Source organism: Dendrobium catenatum, unplaced genomic scaffold, assembly GCF_001605985.2.
Source record: "Dendrobium catenatum unplaced genomic scaffold, ASM160598v2 fragScaff_scaffold_670, whole genome shotgun sequence".
In the NCBI taxonomy this organism is placed as follows: domain Eukaryota; kingdom Viridiplantae; phylum Streptophyta; class Magnoliopsida; order Asparagales; family Orchidaceae; genus Dendrobium; species Dendrobium catenatum.
The window spans coordinates 863,329-883,884 of NW_021319132.1; the positions used below are offsets into that span (position 1 = coordinate 863,329).

The 20,556-nt window shown below is 34.7% G+C and overlaps 1 protein-coding gene across 2 annotated transcripts in view; it reads left to right on the plus strand.

Annotated features, from left to right (window-relative positions):
- Positions 1–18,869, plus strand: part of LOC110098840 (amino acid transporter AVT1C) — a 44,842-nt gene extending 25,973 nt beyond the window's left edge. For both annotated transcript variants that reach the window (XM_020825776.2, XM_020825775.2), the window contains exons 3-12: positions 2,885–3,099; positions 3,190–3,213; positions 3,334–3,514; positions 7,473–7,692; positions 7,912–8,047; positions 9,989–10,008; positions 10,151–10,296; positions 10,558–10,601; positions 10,679–10,741; positions 18,537–18,869. In XM_020825776.2, the coding sequence (XP_020681435.1) occupies positions 2,885–3,099; positions 3,190–3,213; positions 3,334–3,514; positions 7,473–7,692; positions 7,912–8,047; positions 9,989–10,008; positions 10,151–10,296; positions 10,558–10,601; positions 10,679–10,741; positions 18,537–18,632 (1,145 nt within the window). In that variant the 3' untranslated portion in view covers positions 18,633–18,869. The remainder of the gene's footprint in view (positions 1–2,884; positions 3,100–3,189; positions 3,214–3,333; positions 3,515–7,472; positions 7,693–7,911; positions 8,048–9,988; positions 10,009–10,150; positions 10,297–10,557; positions 10,602–10,678; positions 10,742–18,536) is intronic.
- The last annotated feature ends 1,687 nt before the right edge of the window (positions 18,870–20,556 follow it).

Sequence of the window (20,556 nt, forward strand, 5' to 3'; positions counted from 1 at the left end):
GGGTTAAGGTTTTCCAAAGGAGAAGAGGCAAGTGGAGGGGCGGCCAAGGGTGGAGAAGAGGGGGCGGTTTGGATGAGGGAGAATTAGGTTAGATTAGGGAGAGAGAGGAAGAGATTTTATGCAAATCTTAAATTAGTTTCAGATTTTAAGTAGATTTGGAGGGATTTAATTTGAAATTTGAATTCAAATTGAGGGATTGAGAGCTTTAATGGGAATTAATGGGAAAGCCATCAATGGGGTGGCCGACGGCATTGAGAGAGGGATGGAATTGGGGAGGAGTTTTGGGGAGTTTCTAAACAAGGTTTGTGAATCAGGAAAGCTAATAATAAATCCAATATATTTGAATTTAAATTGAATTCATGACTAAATAGTTTCATAATTAGGAATTCTAAATATAGAAAGAATTTGAAATTCAAATTTGAATTTCAAATGGGATTAAATCCTTTCCTTTTCTTGTTGGGGTTAATGTAGGAAGTCATTAAGGTGATGGGGATCACCATAATGGTGGGAAAATATGGGGTGGCCGGCGGCAAGGGTGATGGGGAGGAGTTGTCGTCGGGTTGGGTGGTGGAAAAGGGCTTAGGTCGGCGGGTGGTGCTTTGGAATGGGGAGTTCGAATGGACTTAGATGTGGTATTTCGGAGGGGGGGTGGTGGTGAAGATGTGGGAGAACGCCATAAATTGAAGATGGAGAAAGAAAAGAAACAAATAAGAAAATCACGAGCACGGACTCTTCCGATGATTGTTGGGTGTTGCGCTTGTCCACTCGTTGGGCTCTCCCTTCTCTCTAATGCACTCACAAGAAGAAGAAGAAGACAAAATAAAATATCATATCATTCATCAAACTTCTTACAACACATTAGACCACTATATATAGGTCTCAATCATGAAAAAGGAAATACGCAATTGCCCTCTGGGCTACAATAACAAGACAATTCCCCAAAGGGTTAAATTCGGAAAACAACAAAACTAAATAAACATAACATGAAGAAATGCATCAAAATAAAGGCGCTGAATCGTAGCCGTAGATCTGTGATTCCTTTGTCGATAAACTTGTCGGTAGCATATGTCGATGTCCTCATCACAAGTTCTATAAGATCCATTGGATAAAGCAACCCATGGCTACCGACAAGGATCCTTTTATCAGCGATAGAATCATAATGATCCGGGACCATAATGACCCGGGACGATGAAACCATGGGATATTGATCGGGTTCATCATCATTCCTCCCACTATCTATTTTAAGTATAAGGTGGTGAATTTCTAATTTTAAATATCAGATTTTCAAATACCTAAACATGTTGTTACTATACGCTAGACACTTTGTATTTGTTTGATGACTAACCTTAATTGAAAGTTCTCTCTCGCTATCGAGAGGGGTAATTAACTATAGGGGCTTGCGCCTATAGGGAACCTGAACTTAGATTATAAAGTCCTCGCAAAATGAGGGCAAAATCTCTGGGTGATGTCTTATTCACAACCCAATCTACCTTCTAAAAATTTGCCTCTGAACTTGAGCGTTAAAACTCTCCTCGACGACACGAAAAAAATAAAGGGGCCGTGGAGAGGCCGGAGCGTGAGTTTTCAGAGCCCAAAGGGCCACAACCATAGTACAACATCACACAACCTAATATAAGACAGCTTCAATTGGAGTCTCAGTTTTAACGTTAGTTAAAATCATTTCATTTTTTATATTTAATTTTCTTTTGTAAATAATGGGTTTGAAATTGGTTTAAAATAATATTTAACTTGCCTTATTGACTAAATGATTTTTGTGAAGCCATTCTCATACTTTTAATTCTTTTTTTAAAAATAAATTTAAATTTAAATAACAATAGCTTACTTGATCAAAATTCAAGATTAAAAATAATTTAAGCATTGTTAAACCACATTCAAAATATGTATTATTTTTCTCAGTTACATCTCTTGTTGAGATCCATTTTGATCAACAAGATGAAAAAGTTAAGGGGCTATTTTGTTTGCTCGAAAGGAATGTAGAGTAAAAAGGGAATTCAATGAAAATTAAACATAGTGTATTTGAAGTATCTAGAAGGGTTTTGTTGACATGTTAATCAAATATCGGAGATTATTTTTTTTGTGTTTAGTTTGAACTAAATAAATTCAGTATGAAGCTTGGAACGGTGATTAATGGTGGAGGCAACCGGCGGCTTGTAGCAACTCGAGGTGGGTGGTGGCGGCGGCAAATGGTGGTGGTGGGTAGCTGTTGGTGCCAACAATGGTGGCTTGAGGTAGCAAGAGATAGTGGAGGGACGGTGTATTTGAAAATTGGACAACATCAATTGATGTTAGAGTACAACAAAAATGATCGTAGGATTAAGTTTTAAATTCATCAAAATTTTACATTGATTTTTTTTCATCAAAACCAAATAGTTAATTTGAAAAACTCATGCATTTGGAGAATTTTATACCCAAATTCATCATAACTAACAGTCCGTAAGGCAAAGATAAAACAATGCTAGGAGAAATGAAAAATATGGCATGTAACTGTATTTTATTCCTGCATGGATTGCAAGGAAGTCAACTGACGTATTTGTGAGATACAAAAGCATAATACAGTAATGAGATTCATATACTGGGGCACAGAGAACCGAATTAGAATTATTGAAAGAATGAGATGCAAAGAGCTTTTTTTTTTAAAATCTAATTCAACAACAAACTATAGCTAATACGCATCAGATTAATTTGATATCATCATTCCAAGAGATGAAATAGTTGTTACATTATGGTGGTGGATTTAGATAAGATTTGCATCAGAAAAGTCAGTGCTTCTTCTAAAGGTAAACAAGCGATTATTCTTTATTAAGATAAAGCAGTTCATAAATAAGCTGACCTCCGATGAACTTGGGATTTATGATGTGAATAGGTGTAAACGTACTCTGTGGAGTTGGAATCCTCTCTGCGCCATATGCAGTTAAGGAAGGTGGATGGATGGGGATGTCCATACTGTTCATATATGCTGCGCTTGCCTTTTACACTGGGACTCTCTTGCGTCACTGTCTGGATAGTAGGCCAGGCCTTGAGACATACCCTGACATTGGTCAGGCTGCATTTGGAACTCCTGGTCGCATTATTTTGTCGGTGAGTGATAATGAATGTGATTCACTGTAATGTCCTTATACTTAAATTTCTTGGAATGCTAATTCCTATTTTCTACAATTTTTGGTGCAGATTATCTTGTACCTGGAATTGTATGTAAGTAAAAACTTAGTATCTTTGGCTAAGTTTGTTGGACTTCTCTGTTTATTTAACATTTCCAGCTAGTCAAAAGCGCTTCAAGCAAATGTGACTCAACTAACATAAACAATTATGCAGGCTTGCTGTGTTGAGCACATTATTCTGGAGAGTGATAACATGTCATCGTTGTTTCCAAATGCACATTTGGACATAGGTGGAATGCATCTCAATTCTCATCTGGTCTTTGCATTCTTAACGACTCTGATTGTTCTCCCAACAACATGGCTCAGAGATCTAAGTGTTCTAAGTTATATTTCAGGTTAGTGGAAATCCATTATCTTTTATTTTTACAGATAAATCATTAAAAATTTATCATTTCTCCTTTGAAACATCTGTTTTTGTTTCACACATCAGCTATATTTTCTATGCCCTGAATAGGGCTACAAATGAACCGAACCGAGCCGAGCCTTGGCATGTTCAAGTTCGAGCTCGTTTGTCAAAAGCATGTTCGAACTCGGTTCAAAGCTTGTCGAGCTTCATTGATAGCTGTTCGAGCTCGAGCTCGTTTAAATTTATATCGTTCGAGTTCAGTTCGTGAACAGTTCGAGCTCGATCAATTTCATGCTAATCGAGCCTCAAATCAAACAAGCTTATCTTAACAAACCGAGCCAACCCCCCGTGCTCAGAAATAAAAAACAATCAACCTCGTCTACTAAGCCCAGCCCGCCACACCTAGTTTGCATTGCCAATATGTCTTATTATATAGAGCAAAAGTTTTAGTGATTTCACAATGTGGGACAAATCAAGCTACAATTTTTTTTCCTCCAAGCGGAAGCCAAGGCGGGAATTGGGAAAGCTAAGGTGGGAGAGGAAAAAAAGTAGATTTGACTATTTCAGTTATATATATATATATATACATATAATTAGTTAAAATTAATTATGATATAATATTTTTTTTAATTAAATAAGACATAATCGAGCTTCTTCATTTACTTCAAGATTTATGTAAGTTTTAATATATATAGCGTGAGGCGTAAGCCTCAAGCCAGTGAGGCGGGGCGAGCCTTAACCAAGTTGAGGCGCAAGCCTCATAAAAAAAGCTCGAGGCGTAAGCATCGAGACGTTTTTTACTGGAATTACTCAAAGGAGGGCCTCAAGGCGAGCCCCATATTGCGCAATTTAAACCATGGTTCAAGCTTGTTCATTTACCTTATCAAATGAACATAAATGAGCTCTTATCGAGCCGAGCCATGAGTAGCTCGTCGAACGCTCGATTCATTTGTAGCCCTAGCCCTGAAAATATTGACAAGTGTGTAAGGGCTGCTTCACCGACGTCCGGATGCAGTGTTAAATAGGTAAGTGTTCTCACATCACATGGATTGATGTGGGCAAAAAAACTAGTCCATAAAATTTAATTAGGATATGAACTTGGAATAGAGGTTCCCTTAGAGACAAATTAATGAAATTATTAAATATTATGATTCATAAGAAGATAAATATCTTATGCATTCAGTAAATTAAATGGGTTGGAGAGAAAGGTAAGGAGATTGATAGTTTAGGATTTAAACTATGGTATTTTGATAGGAGTCGTGCTAGAAATGATGTAGATGTGATTATAAATAAGAGTTTTGAACTATAATATTCTAAAAATAAATAGATTTAGATATATAATTATAACTTTAAAGATTGTTGTTGATGCTAAGATTATTAATATTATAAGCGTTTATGCTGATCAAGTAGTTTGGATATATTTTCAAAATTAAAATTTTTGTATAACCTAGAAGAATGAATACAAAAGATATCTCTTGAGAAAAGAGTTTTTATTGGAGGAGATTTAAATGAACATATTGGTAGAGAGATAGATGGTTTTAAAACCATTCATGATGGCTATGGCTTTGGAGCGACTAATAAAGGTGGTAAGACTATATTAGATTTTTCTTTAGCTTATGATTTTGTAATTGCTAATACATTATTTAAGAAAAGAGATGAGCATCTCATCACTTATAAGAATGGATATAGTAAACTCATATTGATTATTTTCTTATAAGAAAAATAGATCGTTTAGATGACAATGACTATAAAATTATTTTGAGTGAAAGTTTATATATCCAACATCGCTTATTAGTTTTAGACTTTAAGATAAAGGCGTAGAAAATAAAAAATAAAATAAAACTTATTTTAAGATTAATGTGGGCATTTAAAGAATATTAACAAAAACTTTTTGAGAGTAAGATTCTAGATCTTAAAATTTTACCTGTGCATGAGGAAGCTAATGTTATGTGAAAAAAAAAATAGTTAGTGATATTAAGAATGTTGCAAAAGATGTGCTTGGAGTATCAAAGGGAAAAGCTATTAATAGTAAGAATAATTGATGGTGGAATCAAAATGTGCAAGTGAAGATAAAAAATAAGTATATATGTTATAAAAATTAGTTTAGCTGTAAAAATTTTGATAAGGAGGTCCATAATGAGTCTAAGAAAACAATATGCAATGCAAAGATTTTAGATTTTAATGATTTATATAATATATTAGATACTAAGGAGGGCAAAAGATATATGTATAAGTTGGCTAAACAAAGATATAGAAGTAGTAAGGATTTAATTCAAGTGAAGTGTATTAAGGATGAAAATAAAAAAATGCTTTTATTAGAAGGGATATTCAACAAAGATAAATGAGATATTTTGCTAAACTTTTCAATGAAGATTGTGAGAATGCCATTGACTTTAGTGACCTTAGAATTCCTAAATGAAAATAAAGATTTTTGTTTTTATAGGCGTATTATTAAAATCGAAGTTAAAGAGGCTTTAAAGAAAATGAAGTGTAAAAAAGCTGTTGGACCTAATGATATTCCAATAGACGTATAGAAATGCTTAGGAGATGAAGGAATTTCTTGACTTACTAAACTTTTTAATATTATTTTGAAGACTAAAGAAATGTCAGATGAGTGGAGAATGAGTTTATTGATTTCTATTTTTAAGAATGAAGGTGATGCACAAGATTGTGCCAGTTAGGTCTATTATGGAATCTGTATATTTATTGAGAGATTTGATGGAGAAGTATAGAGAGAATAAGGAGGATCTACATATGATTTTTATTGATTTAGAGAAAACATATGATAAAGTTCCAAGAGAAGTGCTATGAAGAGTTCTACATAAGAAAGGGTTTAATAATACTTATATTCTGGGCATTAAGGATATGTGTGCAGGAGTTGTTACTTGTGTTCAAACACAAGTTAGTTTGACCAAGTATTTTGCCATTTTAGTTGGATTACATCAAGGATCAGCCTTAAGCCCATAACTTTTTGCTTTAGTCATGGATGTTCTCACTAGACATTTGCAAGAGATTATACCCTAGTGATGCTTTTTGCTGATGATATTCTTTTTGTTGACAAGACTATGGAGGGAGTTGAAGGTAAACTTGAATTATGGAGGTCAACCTTAGAGTCCAAAGGTTTTCATTTGAGCAAGTCTAAAACTGAATATATGGAGTATAATTTTAGTAATAATAGATCTAGTGGGGGATTGTGACTTTGGGCAATCAAGTCATTAATAAAAGTACATGTTTTAGATTATCTCGGGTCTATTGTTCAAAGTGATGGTGAAATAGATGGAGATATTATTAGTAGAATTCAAGTTGGATGGTTGAAGTGGAGGAATACATCAGGTTTGTTGCAGTGCTTTATGGTGCAAAATGTTAGTCATTAAAAGATAAGCATAATATTAAGTTAAGTGTTGCAGAGATGCGAATGCTTAGGTGGATGAGTGGCTTTAATCTTAGAGGCATGATAAAAAATGAGCATATACGTGAAAAGGTTGGAGTAGCTGCAGTGCAAGATAAGATTATTGAGAGTTGCCTTAGATGGTTTGGTCACATAAAGCAGCGGCCTTCCGATGACCCGATTAGGAAAATAGATGTATTAGATTTGACTTATGTTAAGAAAGGTAGAGGTAGACCTAAAAGATTTGGTTAGAAAATTTTAAAAATGACCTTTTTTATTAGATTTAGATGAGAATTTGACTCTTAACATGACACAATGGAGAAAAAGATTCATGTAGCCGACCCTACTTAGTGGGATAAAGGCTTGTTGTTGTAGCTGTATTTTGAACTCAATGTTCTAATCTCAGAAGCTTGCAGCTGCTTTTAGTTTGTCTCCGTATAATCCAAAAAATCTTCTGTTGTTTCTATATAACACATGAAAAATGTACCTTTTGTGGCTGACAATATTGTTTTTCCAGTCACCTAATTGGCGAGCTTTCCTTGACCTTGCCTTTTGGCAGCTGGAGGAGTCATTGCAACTATATTGGTGGCTGTTTGCTTGTTTTGGGTGGGATTAGTGGATCAGGTTGGCTTCAAAAATGAGGGTTCCTCCCTTAATCTTTCTGGCATTCCAATAGCTATTGGCCTCTATGGCTATGCATATTCAGGCCATGCGGTTTTTCCTAACATATACTCCTCTCTGAAGAAGCCCAATGACTTTCCAGCAGTTCTTTTGACAAGGCAAGTGAAATTTAATACTTCTAATAAAGCTTGTTATCTTCAAAATTCACATCATCAACAAGATTCTTGGATACAAGTGCTTTCAAATCTTTATATAATGAATCCTGTATACTTTCTTGAGAGCAAACTGTTTTTTTTAATCATCTCTGCAATTTCAGATTATTTTTTTGCATTTTTATTAGAAGTTATTTAACTAAAACTGGAACAAATGACTTGCAGCTTTGTCATTTGCACACTGTTGTTCACTGGGGTTGCAGTGATCGGATTTTTCTTGTTTGGAGAATCAACACAATCTCAGTTTACTCTTAATATGCCACAAGGGTTGGTGGCTTCTAAGGTTGCTGTTTGGACGACGGTAATAATATATTACCATTACTTTTTCTTCAACAGCATATTTTCTTTTTATTTTGTCGGGTAAAATTTGCACGTTATATATTGAAGAAAATCCTCATGTTCCGGATTCCTGAATCACAAGTATGACTGAGGTTTATAAAGTTTTGATAAATATCACTTTACTAAAGCATTATTTTATTGTAACACATTCCTTTTTTAATGGGTTTCCTGTATATAATCAACAGCATTTATGGTGTGGGTTCGGCTTATAAAACAAATCCCGGTCCTAAATAATTTTGTACTTGGTTTATTCATGACCTATGCTTGACATGCATGCATTGGGACTAAAATATGATAATAGGTTGTTTTTAGTTTGGGTGAATGAATGAAATTGATGCGGAATTGTTGCTGGCTGGTTCCTTGAGTGATGGCTTTTGGATTTAGGCTTCGTTTGGGACAACTTTTGGTCAATACTTTCTTGATATTTTTAAAACAAAAAAAATTACTAAAAAATTATTTTAGAAAGTAGTAAGATAACTATTCCAAACAAAGCCTTACTACCTTTGTGCTTTTTTTGAGGCAGTGGAACTTTGGCTTTATCTGCTTGATTGCAGATGTGGTTCTTTAATTTTCCAGTGGGACAATAGCTGGGTATAGGTTTTATTACTTTGCTGTGGCTGCGGAGTTCCATTGTTTTTTGTTTAAGTTGCTGGATTACTTTCAGAATGTGGATTGTTGCTCAAGTTGCGAGTGTGGGATTGTGGATCTTCAGGGATCCCATGACTTTGAAATTGGGAAGTTATGTGAAAGATTGTTGTCTTAAGGCTTCTATGAGTTGTTTGGCTGTGGATGGTTATTTTGGATTATGGTTGGAATTGATTAATTTAAATTTGAATTGAACTAATCATATGCAAATCATATTTACTTGTTTAGGAACGAAGAGTCTGTAAATAATTTTTTTGAGCCATGTAAAGAAAAATAATTTTAATTTGAATGAAGAATTTTATGAGTGTAAGAAGAATTTTATGAGTGTGAGTTGGATGTGTGATTTTTTCAAATGTAATATAGGTTACAAGATAATGTTTGGAGTAGTCATTTCCTTGTGTTGACATGAGGCATGGTTTTATTATTTTGTTTTGTTTTGTTTTTTAATTCTTTGTTCTCATGTTATCTATGTAGTTTGATATTAGCTTGTTAGTACTCTTAATTTTTTTCAAAATTTGACACACTACAATTAAAATATATGAAAATTTATATCAAAATTATTTACTGATTTTATGTATTTCTAGTTCCACATTGTGGGACAAAGGCTTGATGTAGTTCCACATTAATCCTTCTTTCGTATTATTTCGATGATTATGTTATCTATTGTGTTTCTATTTTAGTTTTTATTTCAGTGATGTATGCTCTCATTTAAAAGAAAATAAATGGTTGAATTATTTGGTAGCTTGTAATCTGTGAAATCTTCAATTATCTTTTACATGTAATCATACTTTGCATTGTTTGTTGAATTTAAGTATCATAACCCGAGTCTTACTTAAGAAAACATTCGATTTTTATCATTGGTTTGGATATTATTGATGTTTCTTCTTAAAATTTGTCAAAGTAGAATCTTGATTTTATTCCTCTCTTGCATAACATCGTTTTTACTAAAACGAATTCCTGCTTTCCAATTTCAAGCCCGTTATCAAATTGATCTTATCATCTTATGTCATATGAATCCTGATGATATGCATGTTTATTACTAGGATCAAGGCATCATAACAGATTTGTAATTAACAAAGAATTTCATTCCTAAATTAAAGCCATATCTCTAAATTTCATTGTTTAATTCCATATTTGGTTACTAATTTATGTCAAAAAGTTCACCAGTCCTAAAATATCTCTGCAACTTATATATTTTTCATATCCTGAAAAATAGAGTCAACCACTGATATTTGTTCTGTCTCTGTTTTTCTTGCAGGTTGTAAACCCCCTAACAAAATATCCTATACTCAGTTAAATTTATGTTTTTTCATCTCTTGAAGGATGCACCCCTAACAGAAATCTATAGGTTTTGAGTAGTGGAATACTTTATATCTGCTTTCTCATCACATAATAAAGCTATCCCTTAACTACAGCTTACATATGCATTGTGTTTGACTCCAATGGCACTGAGTTTGGAGGAGCTGATACCGCGAGATAATCTGAAATCTCATTTCTATTCCATCATTATCAGAACAGCTTTGACACTATCAACCTTATTTGTGGCTCTTGCCATTCCTTTCTTTGGTATGTGAATTATTACTCTGCCCCGCACCCCTCCTGACTGACTTACAATGCAATTTCTTCATTTTTTATTCACTTAAAACTATTCGTTGTTATTAACTGGATTTTCCATTAATAATGAGCATGTTAAGAATTCTAGTCAGTAATTTGGATCTAGTTGTATGGCCTCAAACTCCTGATTTTTCCAATGTGAAATATTTGTTCAGTACTAAGTACTAACAATTAAAAATTGTGTACTTGTACCTCTTTCTTATTAAACTTCAGGTTTGGTAATGGCACTGATTGGATCTTTACTCACTATGCTAGTCGTAAGTCTCTTTATCTTTGTGCTTTGGAAGCTTTAGCACCTAAACATTGTTTAATAAAAATGTTTATGTTGTGGCAGTCATTTGTTTTTCCATGCATCTGCTTTTTAAGCATCATCAGAGGTAAAGCAACACCAACTCAGGTATTCTCGAAGCATTACCCTTGAATTTTTTGCCATTATATGACAATTGTGGAATATTTTGTTCAGTATTTTTTTAAACGCAACCTTCTAGCAGGAGCGGTTGAGAAAAAGGCTTGATTTAGATTTTTAATCTTTTTTTGATTTGTAAATGTTTGGAACTCAAGTTATCTTAAACTTGAAAATGTATACATCGAACATGTACGACTTTTGTGATGAATGTTTATTAATCAGTAAACTTCTTAGAAATGAATAATTCACAAGAAAATCACTCAAATAAGTGTATGGAGCTCTATAATTATCAGCCTGAAATAGGCATGAAAACTAAGTGTATGGAACGTCCACTCATCCCTAAACCCTAAACTAAGTGTATGGAGCTCTATAATTATCAGCCTGAAATAGGTATGAAAACTTAATTTAATAGCTCTCTTGATTTTCCTTTTGGAACGTCCACTCATCCTTAAAACATCTTGAGTATAAATATCGAAGGTTATGCAGCACAAGATACAGACCAGCTAAAGTATCAAATTAAGACACTGCATTAAGATTTGGGTCATTCATCATTAAAACTCTCCATGCGATCTCATGAACAAATTCATAATCTCTCTAAAATTATTTGAGAATAATTAAAAGACATAAATTAAGATCTTTTGATGGGTAAGTGGGCCATACTAGTTAAAGAAGCAAAAATCCTCAAAAGCTACTGTGTGCTTCAAAAATTCGAGCTTTAGGGCTCCGGCCTCTCCGCGTTATATTCGGTGAGTGTTGTAATGACTTATGTTCCAAGTTAAATTTTCGGAAGGTTAATTAGATAGAGATAAGACACTACCTAGAGATTTTGCCCTCTTAGCAAGGACTTTAAGATCTAAATTCTGGTTTCCTATAGGCTCAAGCCCTTATAATTAATTATCCCTCCCAATAATAGGAGAGAACTTTCCATTAAGGTTTGTCGTTGAACAGATACGTATTATCTAGTGTATAGTATAACAATTTTAGATTTAAAATTTAATATTTAAATTTAAAAATTCATCATCTTGCACTTAAAGAAGACGCTGGGGGGAATGATGATGAACCCAATAAAGATCGCATGGTTTCGTCATCCCGGGTCATCATGGTACCTAGATTACTTAATCAGAGAAGGTAGTCGACCCAACCTAACCGAAGAATCCTTGTTGGTAGACATGAGTTGCTTCGTATAATGGTACTTTATAGACTTGGGGTGAATATTTATCTAAGAGAAGAATTCAAGCCAACCTTAGCTAAAAAGGGCTTTGTGCCCAATCGATTATATCCTACTCAATAATAAATAGTCATTGTGAAACTACAGGCTTTTAGCCATGATCATAATACAGTGGAGCCATTCAACGAAGCCACTAGGTGAAAGGGGCATAGTCATAATTGTTAACAACTTGGAGCCATTCTAACTAAGTCACAGGTTCTTTATGGGGCCATCTGGCCAAACCACTGATTAGAGGATCAGTCATAACAATACCACGTTGAGCCGTCTGGCCAAGCTCTGTCACGACCCGGCCCGGATACTTGATCTAACGAGGCGGGTACGAAAAGTCGGACGATAAAATTCATTAAACATAATACTACATCATTAGATTCGAACGGGGCTCGATCGAGGAGAGGATCGCAGGATTCGCGGAGAAGCGATGCAAACGGCGCCGAATCGGCGCGATTTGCGGCAGAATTCGCGGGATTTCAGTCCGAGGTACGTACATATTTTTGCCATTTTTGTTTCTTTGTATATAGAGTTTAACAGAATCTTAGTGATATTCTCGACTGGACATTGCTCTTTGTGGGCTAGAGTTATCCTTGGTTTCATCGCCCTCGTCAAATAGTTGCGGAGGGTGGATGAATTTTTTTTAAGTAATTAAATGATTAAATTTTAATTTTAAATATAAAATTCTAAATAAATGTAAAGCTTTAGAGTTTTTGGTAGGATTCAAAAAATTAATCAATCCGGTTGATATTAGATTTCAACACCATTATCATCGAGGTGATGTTATAGTCATTTGAAAATGTTTGTATTTATAGAAAATTGGAGGCATTTGAAAAGGTAGTCTTTTCTAATTGAGATTACTTTTGACATGATCATCATCGGGGTGACGTTATAGTCATTTGAAAATGTTTGTATTTATGGGAATTTGGAGTCATTTAAAGGGTAGACTCTCCTTCGATTGAGCTTTCAACATGACCATCATTAGAGATTAAAGTATTTAGTTATTTTAGAACCTTATCAACTCTATTCTCTTGTTATCAAAGGATCGGGTTCAATTATAGATATTGTGAGTTATCATACAAACTTTGAAAATATTGTGAGTTATCATACAAACTTTGAAAACCGTGAGTTATATTTGATGATAAATTTCATCTAAAGAGCATTTGAAGGCCTAATGTGAACTTTAAAATTAAAAATCTCGATAGATTTGTGATTATGGGTTTGTTTGTAATCCAAGTCATGTTGACTCCAATCCTTTGAAGGAGGAGAATAAAACTTGAAATTTTGACCAGCTCAGCATTCTCAAACCTTAAGATTAGGAGTTCAATGTAGCGGTTAGAGCACATGTGAGTATTAAATTCATGTGCTTGCTTCTCGAAGTAGTTACTCGTTTCTCGAGGTGGTAGCATATTTCTTGGGGTTGTCGCCTGCTTCCTAAGATTGCTACACACATTTAGATTTAGGGAACTTTATTTTGATGCATGAAGGGATACTTTAAAATACTTAAATATAATTAATTACGTAAGTAATTATCATTGGAAAGTGCGCAATATTTGAAATTAAAGAAAAATGCCTTATATTTTCTTTTACGAATGTTGCGGATCCAGTGGCGTGAAAGCAAGTTAGGTTTTAACTATTGCATATAGGAGAGATATTGCTTAGTTCATTTTGCTTCCTTCAATTTATCATTTAGCACAGTTCATAGAGAGGATATTTGTTCAATCAGCACTAGGAGATTGTGTTCATTGCTTGGATGTTGCCCATCAATAATTGGATTTCATGCTCTTCTTTCAGTTATTGTTCATATTTCATACTCAAGTTTCATTAGCGAGTGATATATTTGGTCATTGACTCATCTCTTCTCTTCTTCTCCAATGCAAGGTCAGTAATGGTTGTCTTCTCTATAGCACTAGAGAGTCTCTTTATGAATGTAGTATCAAGCTCAACGAAGGTTTTTATCATATCATTTGGTAGCGTACCAATTAAAAGGGGTTGATTTTAAACTACTAACTAATTTATGATATAGTATGTTAGACTGTTCCATACAGGACTGGTTTATGGACAACAGAGGTGGGACTTCTTCGCCTTCTGCATATGCTTATCAAACCGCCCAGTTTAAAAGAGTATATTAGGAAGGTTTTAGGAGGAAAATTTGAATGTAGGGACAGTTTAGATATTTCCTTTGGATTGTATTCATTAAATAGTTTGTTTCCTAGGTTAAGGCATATTGAAATTGGCTGAAATTTGAGATCTCTCTTAGGTGTTGAGCTTTAGCGACATCTAGAGATTTGGGAGAGCCGGGTCATCCTCTCCAAATGGAGATCCACTTGTATCTTATATTCTTTCATAAAACTTTCAATAAAAAAGTGTTCTTGTGTGTTTTATTCCTAGTTTTCTTGTTAATTTTTATGAAATTGCTAAAATCAAATTTCAGCCAAGGTTTTTTCTAAATTTTTACAAGCATTTCCTATCAAATTGGTATCAAAGTGGTTTCCGGACTATTTTTGGGCTATGTTTAGATAATTCTTGCATTAGTTTTTTTTTCTATTTCAGACCGTGAAATTTGTTATTTTTGTGGTGAAAATCCGGATTTTCGAGCCTGATAAAGATCCGGGGACTTATGACAGGAAGGATGGTAGAAGGATTAGAAGGGAAGATCAGACAAATGAAATATGAAATTTTGAATCTCCAAAGTCAAGTTTTAGATTTAAAAAAGGAATATTTCAGTCATCCATGATAAGATCGATTCAAATTTTTTCCATCCTTGGGATGTTAAAGTAAGTGCTCGAGGGACAAACCAAAATATTGCCGGCAAAGATGTGGGAAGGCGCTGACAGCCAGGGAAGTGTGAAAAATTCTGAGCCAGGAAAACGAAGAGAAGATCAAGAGGTGGAGATTTTGGAGGGAGCAGAAAGAGGCAGGAGGAAGTAGGGAAAGAACAAAGAGGTGCTGATTTGGAGAAAAGAGGCGTGGGATTTGAAAGGGAAAGGGGTAATAATGACCAAAAGGCAGCTGAATTTGAAATGGGAGGTATTTGTTATGATCCAAGGAGTGCTGAATTTGAAAGGAGAATGTGGGAATTTGATGAAAGGCTGGGGTATGAATGTAGAAGGGATGATTGGGACACTTGCGGGGAACCACCATCTTGGAGAATGAAAAATTATGAAGGGAACAAAGGGAATGGAAGCGATCTAAGGGTGAGGAAGTTGAAGATGTCTATTTATGAGGGAGAGGATGCCCATGGATGGATCTATAAGGTAGAAAAGTACTTTATTGTCAACAGGTTGACAGAGGGAGAAATACTGACGACAGTTGGGATGTGCTTGGAAGGGAAGGCTTTAGCATGGTACCAATTAGGGGTGTCAATTCTAGGTCACGAGTCGGGTTCGGGTCGAACCCCTGAATTGACCCAGCACTATTCGGGTCAACCCGAACCCAACCCATTTTTGTATATGGTTCGGTTTTGAGGACCTGAACCCGATCCGCTTTGGAATGGACAACGGCATGCCGGGTCACGCTTCGGCGTTCGGCAACAGCAGCAGACTCGACCGCGGGACGAGCGGACTCGACCGCGAGATGTTGGATCGCACCATCGCGGGCAGTGATTGGATCGCGCCATCGCGAGCACTGACACTGCCGAACTGGGCAGTTGGATCGCGGGCAGTGGCTGGATCGCCCCATCGCGGGCAGTCGAGCACTGCCGCACTGGGCAGACGCGTCACATACTTAAGCGTGGCACTCGGCAGCGAGTCGATGCTTGCGAGCAAAATGACGCGGGTAGAGTGGGTAGACCGGGCAGCCGAGTCATTCCGGGTTCCCAGGTCAACTCGAACCCGACCCGCTTCCGGTTAAGGTCAACTCAAACCCGAAATTTTTGGGTCGGGTCAAATACTCACACCCTTAGTACCAATGGAGAGATATATAAGACGGTCAATGCGGACTTGGAGAGAGTTTAAGGAAAGCTTGTTGGAACGTTTCCATGTCAGTAAGGGAGGGAACTTTTATGTGCAGCTCTTTGCTTTGATATAGGAGGGGATAGTGGTGGAGTACCGTGAGCAATTTGAGTACCTCGCCAGTTGATTGGTTCGACTTCCAAAGACTATACTGGAGGGGAACTTTATGAAAAGACTAAAATCAGAGATCCACACAGCGGCTAGAGCGATGAAGCCTCATGACTTGGGAGAGGCTATGGAACTAGCTCAGTTGGTGGAGGATCACAGGCACCTGGAGAGAGGAACGAGAGGCAACAACTCAAGAGGCTCGTACAGGATGACCACCTCATTGGCATTGAAGGAGCCAACACCGAATACTCTTTAGGGGACTTTGAAAGAATAGAATACAGGAGGAAGACCTGGGGACAACTTCAAGAAATTCACAAAGACGAAATTACAGAAGAAGAGAGCGAAGGGGCTCTGTTTCAGATGTGATGGGAGGTATATGCCAGAGCACAGGTATAAGGACCAAACTCTTTAAGTTCATACCTTTTGTGATGAAGAGGAAATGAAGGAGCGTGTCGTCTTTCCACCTTGCGGACAAGGTGGGTCTTTGGGAGGGGAGTATTGTTAGACCGATTCACTGGATCAGTCCAGTCGGTTCATACTGGACTGGCTTACGAACAACAGAGGCAGAACTTCTCCTCCTTCTGCATATACCGATCAAACCGCCCAGTTCAAAAGAGCATATTAGGAATAGTTTTGGAGAGAAATTTGAATGTAGGGACTCTTTAGAGATTTCCTTTTTGATTGTATGCATTAAATAGTTTGTTTTCCTAGGGTTAGGACATCTTGAATTTGCCTAAAATTTGATATCTCTCTTAGGTTTTGGGAAATAACGCCTAGAGATTTGAGAGTTCCGAATCTTCCTCTTCAATTGAAGTCCACTTGTATCTTGTATTTTCTTTCATAAAACTTTCAATAAAAAAAGTGTTCTTGTGTATTCTACTTCTCTAGCACAATTCTCGTCTTGCAATATTTTATGAAGTAGGGTGTGCTCACAATATTTTGTGAAGTAGGAAAATGAACAGGACAATCAATTTCATTTCCCCCTTCCTGCGTAATTCGTACTTCAAACACTTGGGGTATAAGGTTAATTAAATAATTAAAAAGTTTAATTTTAACTTTTTTATGCATACGCTAGCTATATCAGTCAAGGAAGCAAACATCCTAAAAAATTGTTTAATTTTAGAACCACCCACTTGCCTTATTTGGCCAATCCAAATTTTTTATATTTTTAAAAGTTTTAAATTAAAATTAATTTCCTTATTTTCTTTCCTTTTTATGTTAAAATAAACTATCAGTTCATGTAATAATATTTTATTGGCTCCTATGACTTTAAAATTATATAGGCTTAGAAAAACCTATAAATAAAAGCTTATTTTATACTTTTAATTCATTGAATAAAAATCTACTATACGGTGAAGCTTATTGGCTGATCTCTTTGGGCTTTGGTGAGTCCCTAATATCTTTTCTTCTCCTTTTTTTACTTCTCTAGCATAATTCTCGTCTCCTCTATAGAACCTCCATCATAGTTTCTCTCAATCCTCAAATTAATCCAACATCTTCAAAACTCTCTCAAATATTCCTCCTCATCCTTCATAACCTTCCAGGGCCTAAACTTGCCAATAATCAAAAAACACCCAAGCCAAAATCCAATATAGAGAGAGAATTTTCTACATTTAGCAACTATATTAAAAATATTACAACTCTTTAAGTACTAATAAAAAATTCATAAAAACATCAACATTGGTTTATTAATATCTCAAGCATTTAATCTAGATCTTCTCATCATTTTTTTCTAAATAAAAGAAGTTGCTCTTTAATAACTTAAAAAGTTTTAGCATCAAATTTGTCCAAATTCTAAATACTCGTTTCAAAAACCACTCAAATAGTCATTCCACCACTACTCTAAGGACACACTAATCAAGTTATTGCCTTCATCATAAAGATCCTATAGACCCTACATCATAATATCCTTTTCTAAATTCACATAGTTATCTATTTAGCTTAATATCTTATTTGAATTTCATAGTTTATAAGCCTTTGACCAGTAAGAATACACAGATTTAAACAATATTAACAAACAAAGAGTCTTCTTAAGTGGTTTGTGTAAAGATAATAATAATAATAATAATAATTCAAATATATGCAATGTTTCTCTCTCTCTAGGCCTCTTCCCCCTCTCACATTGACATAGACATACTATAGTTACCAGCTTTAATATTTTCTTTGTAGCAAATAATACAAAATGGTTGTATAATAGGTTTAATATGTTTCATGAAGAATTTGCTGAACTCCTCAGATAACATTTGGCAGTAAGAAATAAGAAATAAGTACTCATAAAGCCGATACTAAATAGTTGAGATAAGGCTAACAGTGGTGGATGGAGAGCTGTAGAGAGGTAGAGGGAGATGGAAAGAAAATAGCAATGTTGAAACTTGAAAGGATAAGATATACTTCAATTTTCTGTCATAACACATTCTGCAATATGCAACATATAAAGATAAAACGATAGATTATTGATGTTTGTATTCAATTTCACTTTGTATATCACGTAATAATTGTTCACATGTAGGTAGTGATGTGCATCCTCATTGTATTGGTTGGAGTCACTTCGTCAGCATTGGGCACTTTCTCCGCAGTCTCCAAAATTATAAATAATCTGCTTTGATCTCCTCCCTTTTGCTACATTGTTCTACACGGATTTAATAATCACTTCTTGTATTTTCTTCCTTTCTTACTCGACTTAACTTGTTTCATTTTCCTTGTTTGAGTATAATTTTTCCTAACTGCAGCATTGAAATAGTTAGCACTTTTGGCAAGAGCATAAAATTGTATGCATGTTTATTGTTGTTTTTTAAGATCTATCTGAATATCTGATCTGAGATTTTTGGGATCCTTACTTTCATATTCTTATTTATCTTATCTATTTGGTGATTGTCATGTTTACTAACTTTCTTTGGTGGAATTCATTCATTTGGGGATATATATTTCGTTGCAAATATAGGCTTCATTCGGGGCAGCTTTCTTACCATTTTTTAAAATAGTTTTTTTTTGTACAAAAATCTTTAATTCAAAGATTTTTGTAAGGAATTTTTGTACTAGAAAAATATTTTAGAAATCAACAAAAAAATTGTTCCAAAGAAAACCATAATTACAAATCTTTTTTTTTTCTATTTGTATCGATGTATTTGAGGTCTGAAGGATATTTTAGTGTACAATCATGATTTTATTTTTAACTCAAAGATTTTTGTGAGGAATTTTTGTGCTAGAAAATTATTTTAGAAAGCAACAAAAAAATTATTCCAAAGAAAACCATAATTACAATTTTTTTTTCTATTTGTATCGACGTATTCGAGGTCTGAAGGATATTTTAGTGTACATTCTTTATATATGTAACTGTTCATAACCTTAACAATCGAGATATTATTTGTGTTGGCTTAATAGTTTCATTATTTTTGTCCCTTTGCTGTAACTTCACATGAGATCATCCATTCTATGAGTGCTTCTGTATGAGTATGCTTAACTTTGGAGTTTCTATTGAAATTCCAATTGTTATACTAAAAAGAACTTCAATGTTTAGGATTTTAGCTTTATTTTCTTAAGGGATTTCATAATATCTCTAATTTAGATAATTGATGTCTTGTTAATTTCCTTAGTCTAAAATGATCCACGAGATTAAAAAAAAAAATTTTAAAGGTAAAGTTCTTATCTTCTAGCTGGTATATCTCTTTGATACCATTTTTGATAGTCCAAATCCCTAACCATTGAGATATTGTTTACTTTGGCTTAATGGCCTCACGATCCTAGGAGCTCATGTACAAGTGCGATTAATCTTAGAGTTTCTATTAAAATTCTGATTGTTATACTAAAAGATGTCTCGATGTTTAAAAGTTTAGCTTTATTTTTGCAAGAGATTTCACAGCATGAGACTAATTTTATAGTGTGATGATTATGGCAACATGTATTATTTTATTGAATGTGGTATGTGGATGTTGAAAGCTATGTTTCATTTTTAAGTTGTTAAATTATTATGGGGGATTTATATTTGTAGCACTAAAAATTATCTAATATACATATTTTATACCTAAATTTTATTATTTATGACATCTAGTATTTTTATTAATGGCATTAGCTGGTATCATTGGATACTCAGTATAACTCGTAGGCAATAGGGACTGTATAGTTCGCAAAATTGGAAGGAATTTCTTTTTGTTTTACTCATTAATAGATACATGAGCAATTATTAGGTCCTTTCACTGGATGTAGAGGAAGGTTCGGTTTTAGGCAAAAATAGGTCAAAAAGTGCAAATACCGAGTTTTTCAAAAAACTCGGTATTTTTTCAAAAAACTCGGTATTTGCACTTTTTTAGGCAAAACCAAACCTTCCTCTAGGTCCTTGCACCGGACCAAATAAAAATCCATAGATACACATAGACTCTAAGCATTAATTTTAAAATACAGCAAATAACTCATTAATATTTTTATTTATCTCTAAAAAGTTATGTAGTAAAATAATTTATCAGAAGTACAGTCATGATACAAAATTATCATTTAATCATCAGAGATACACCATGGTTGCCATTAGGGGTGTT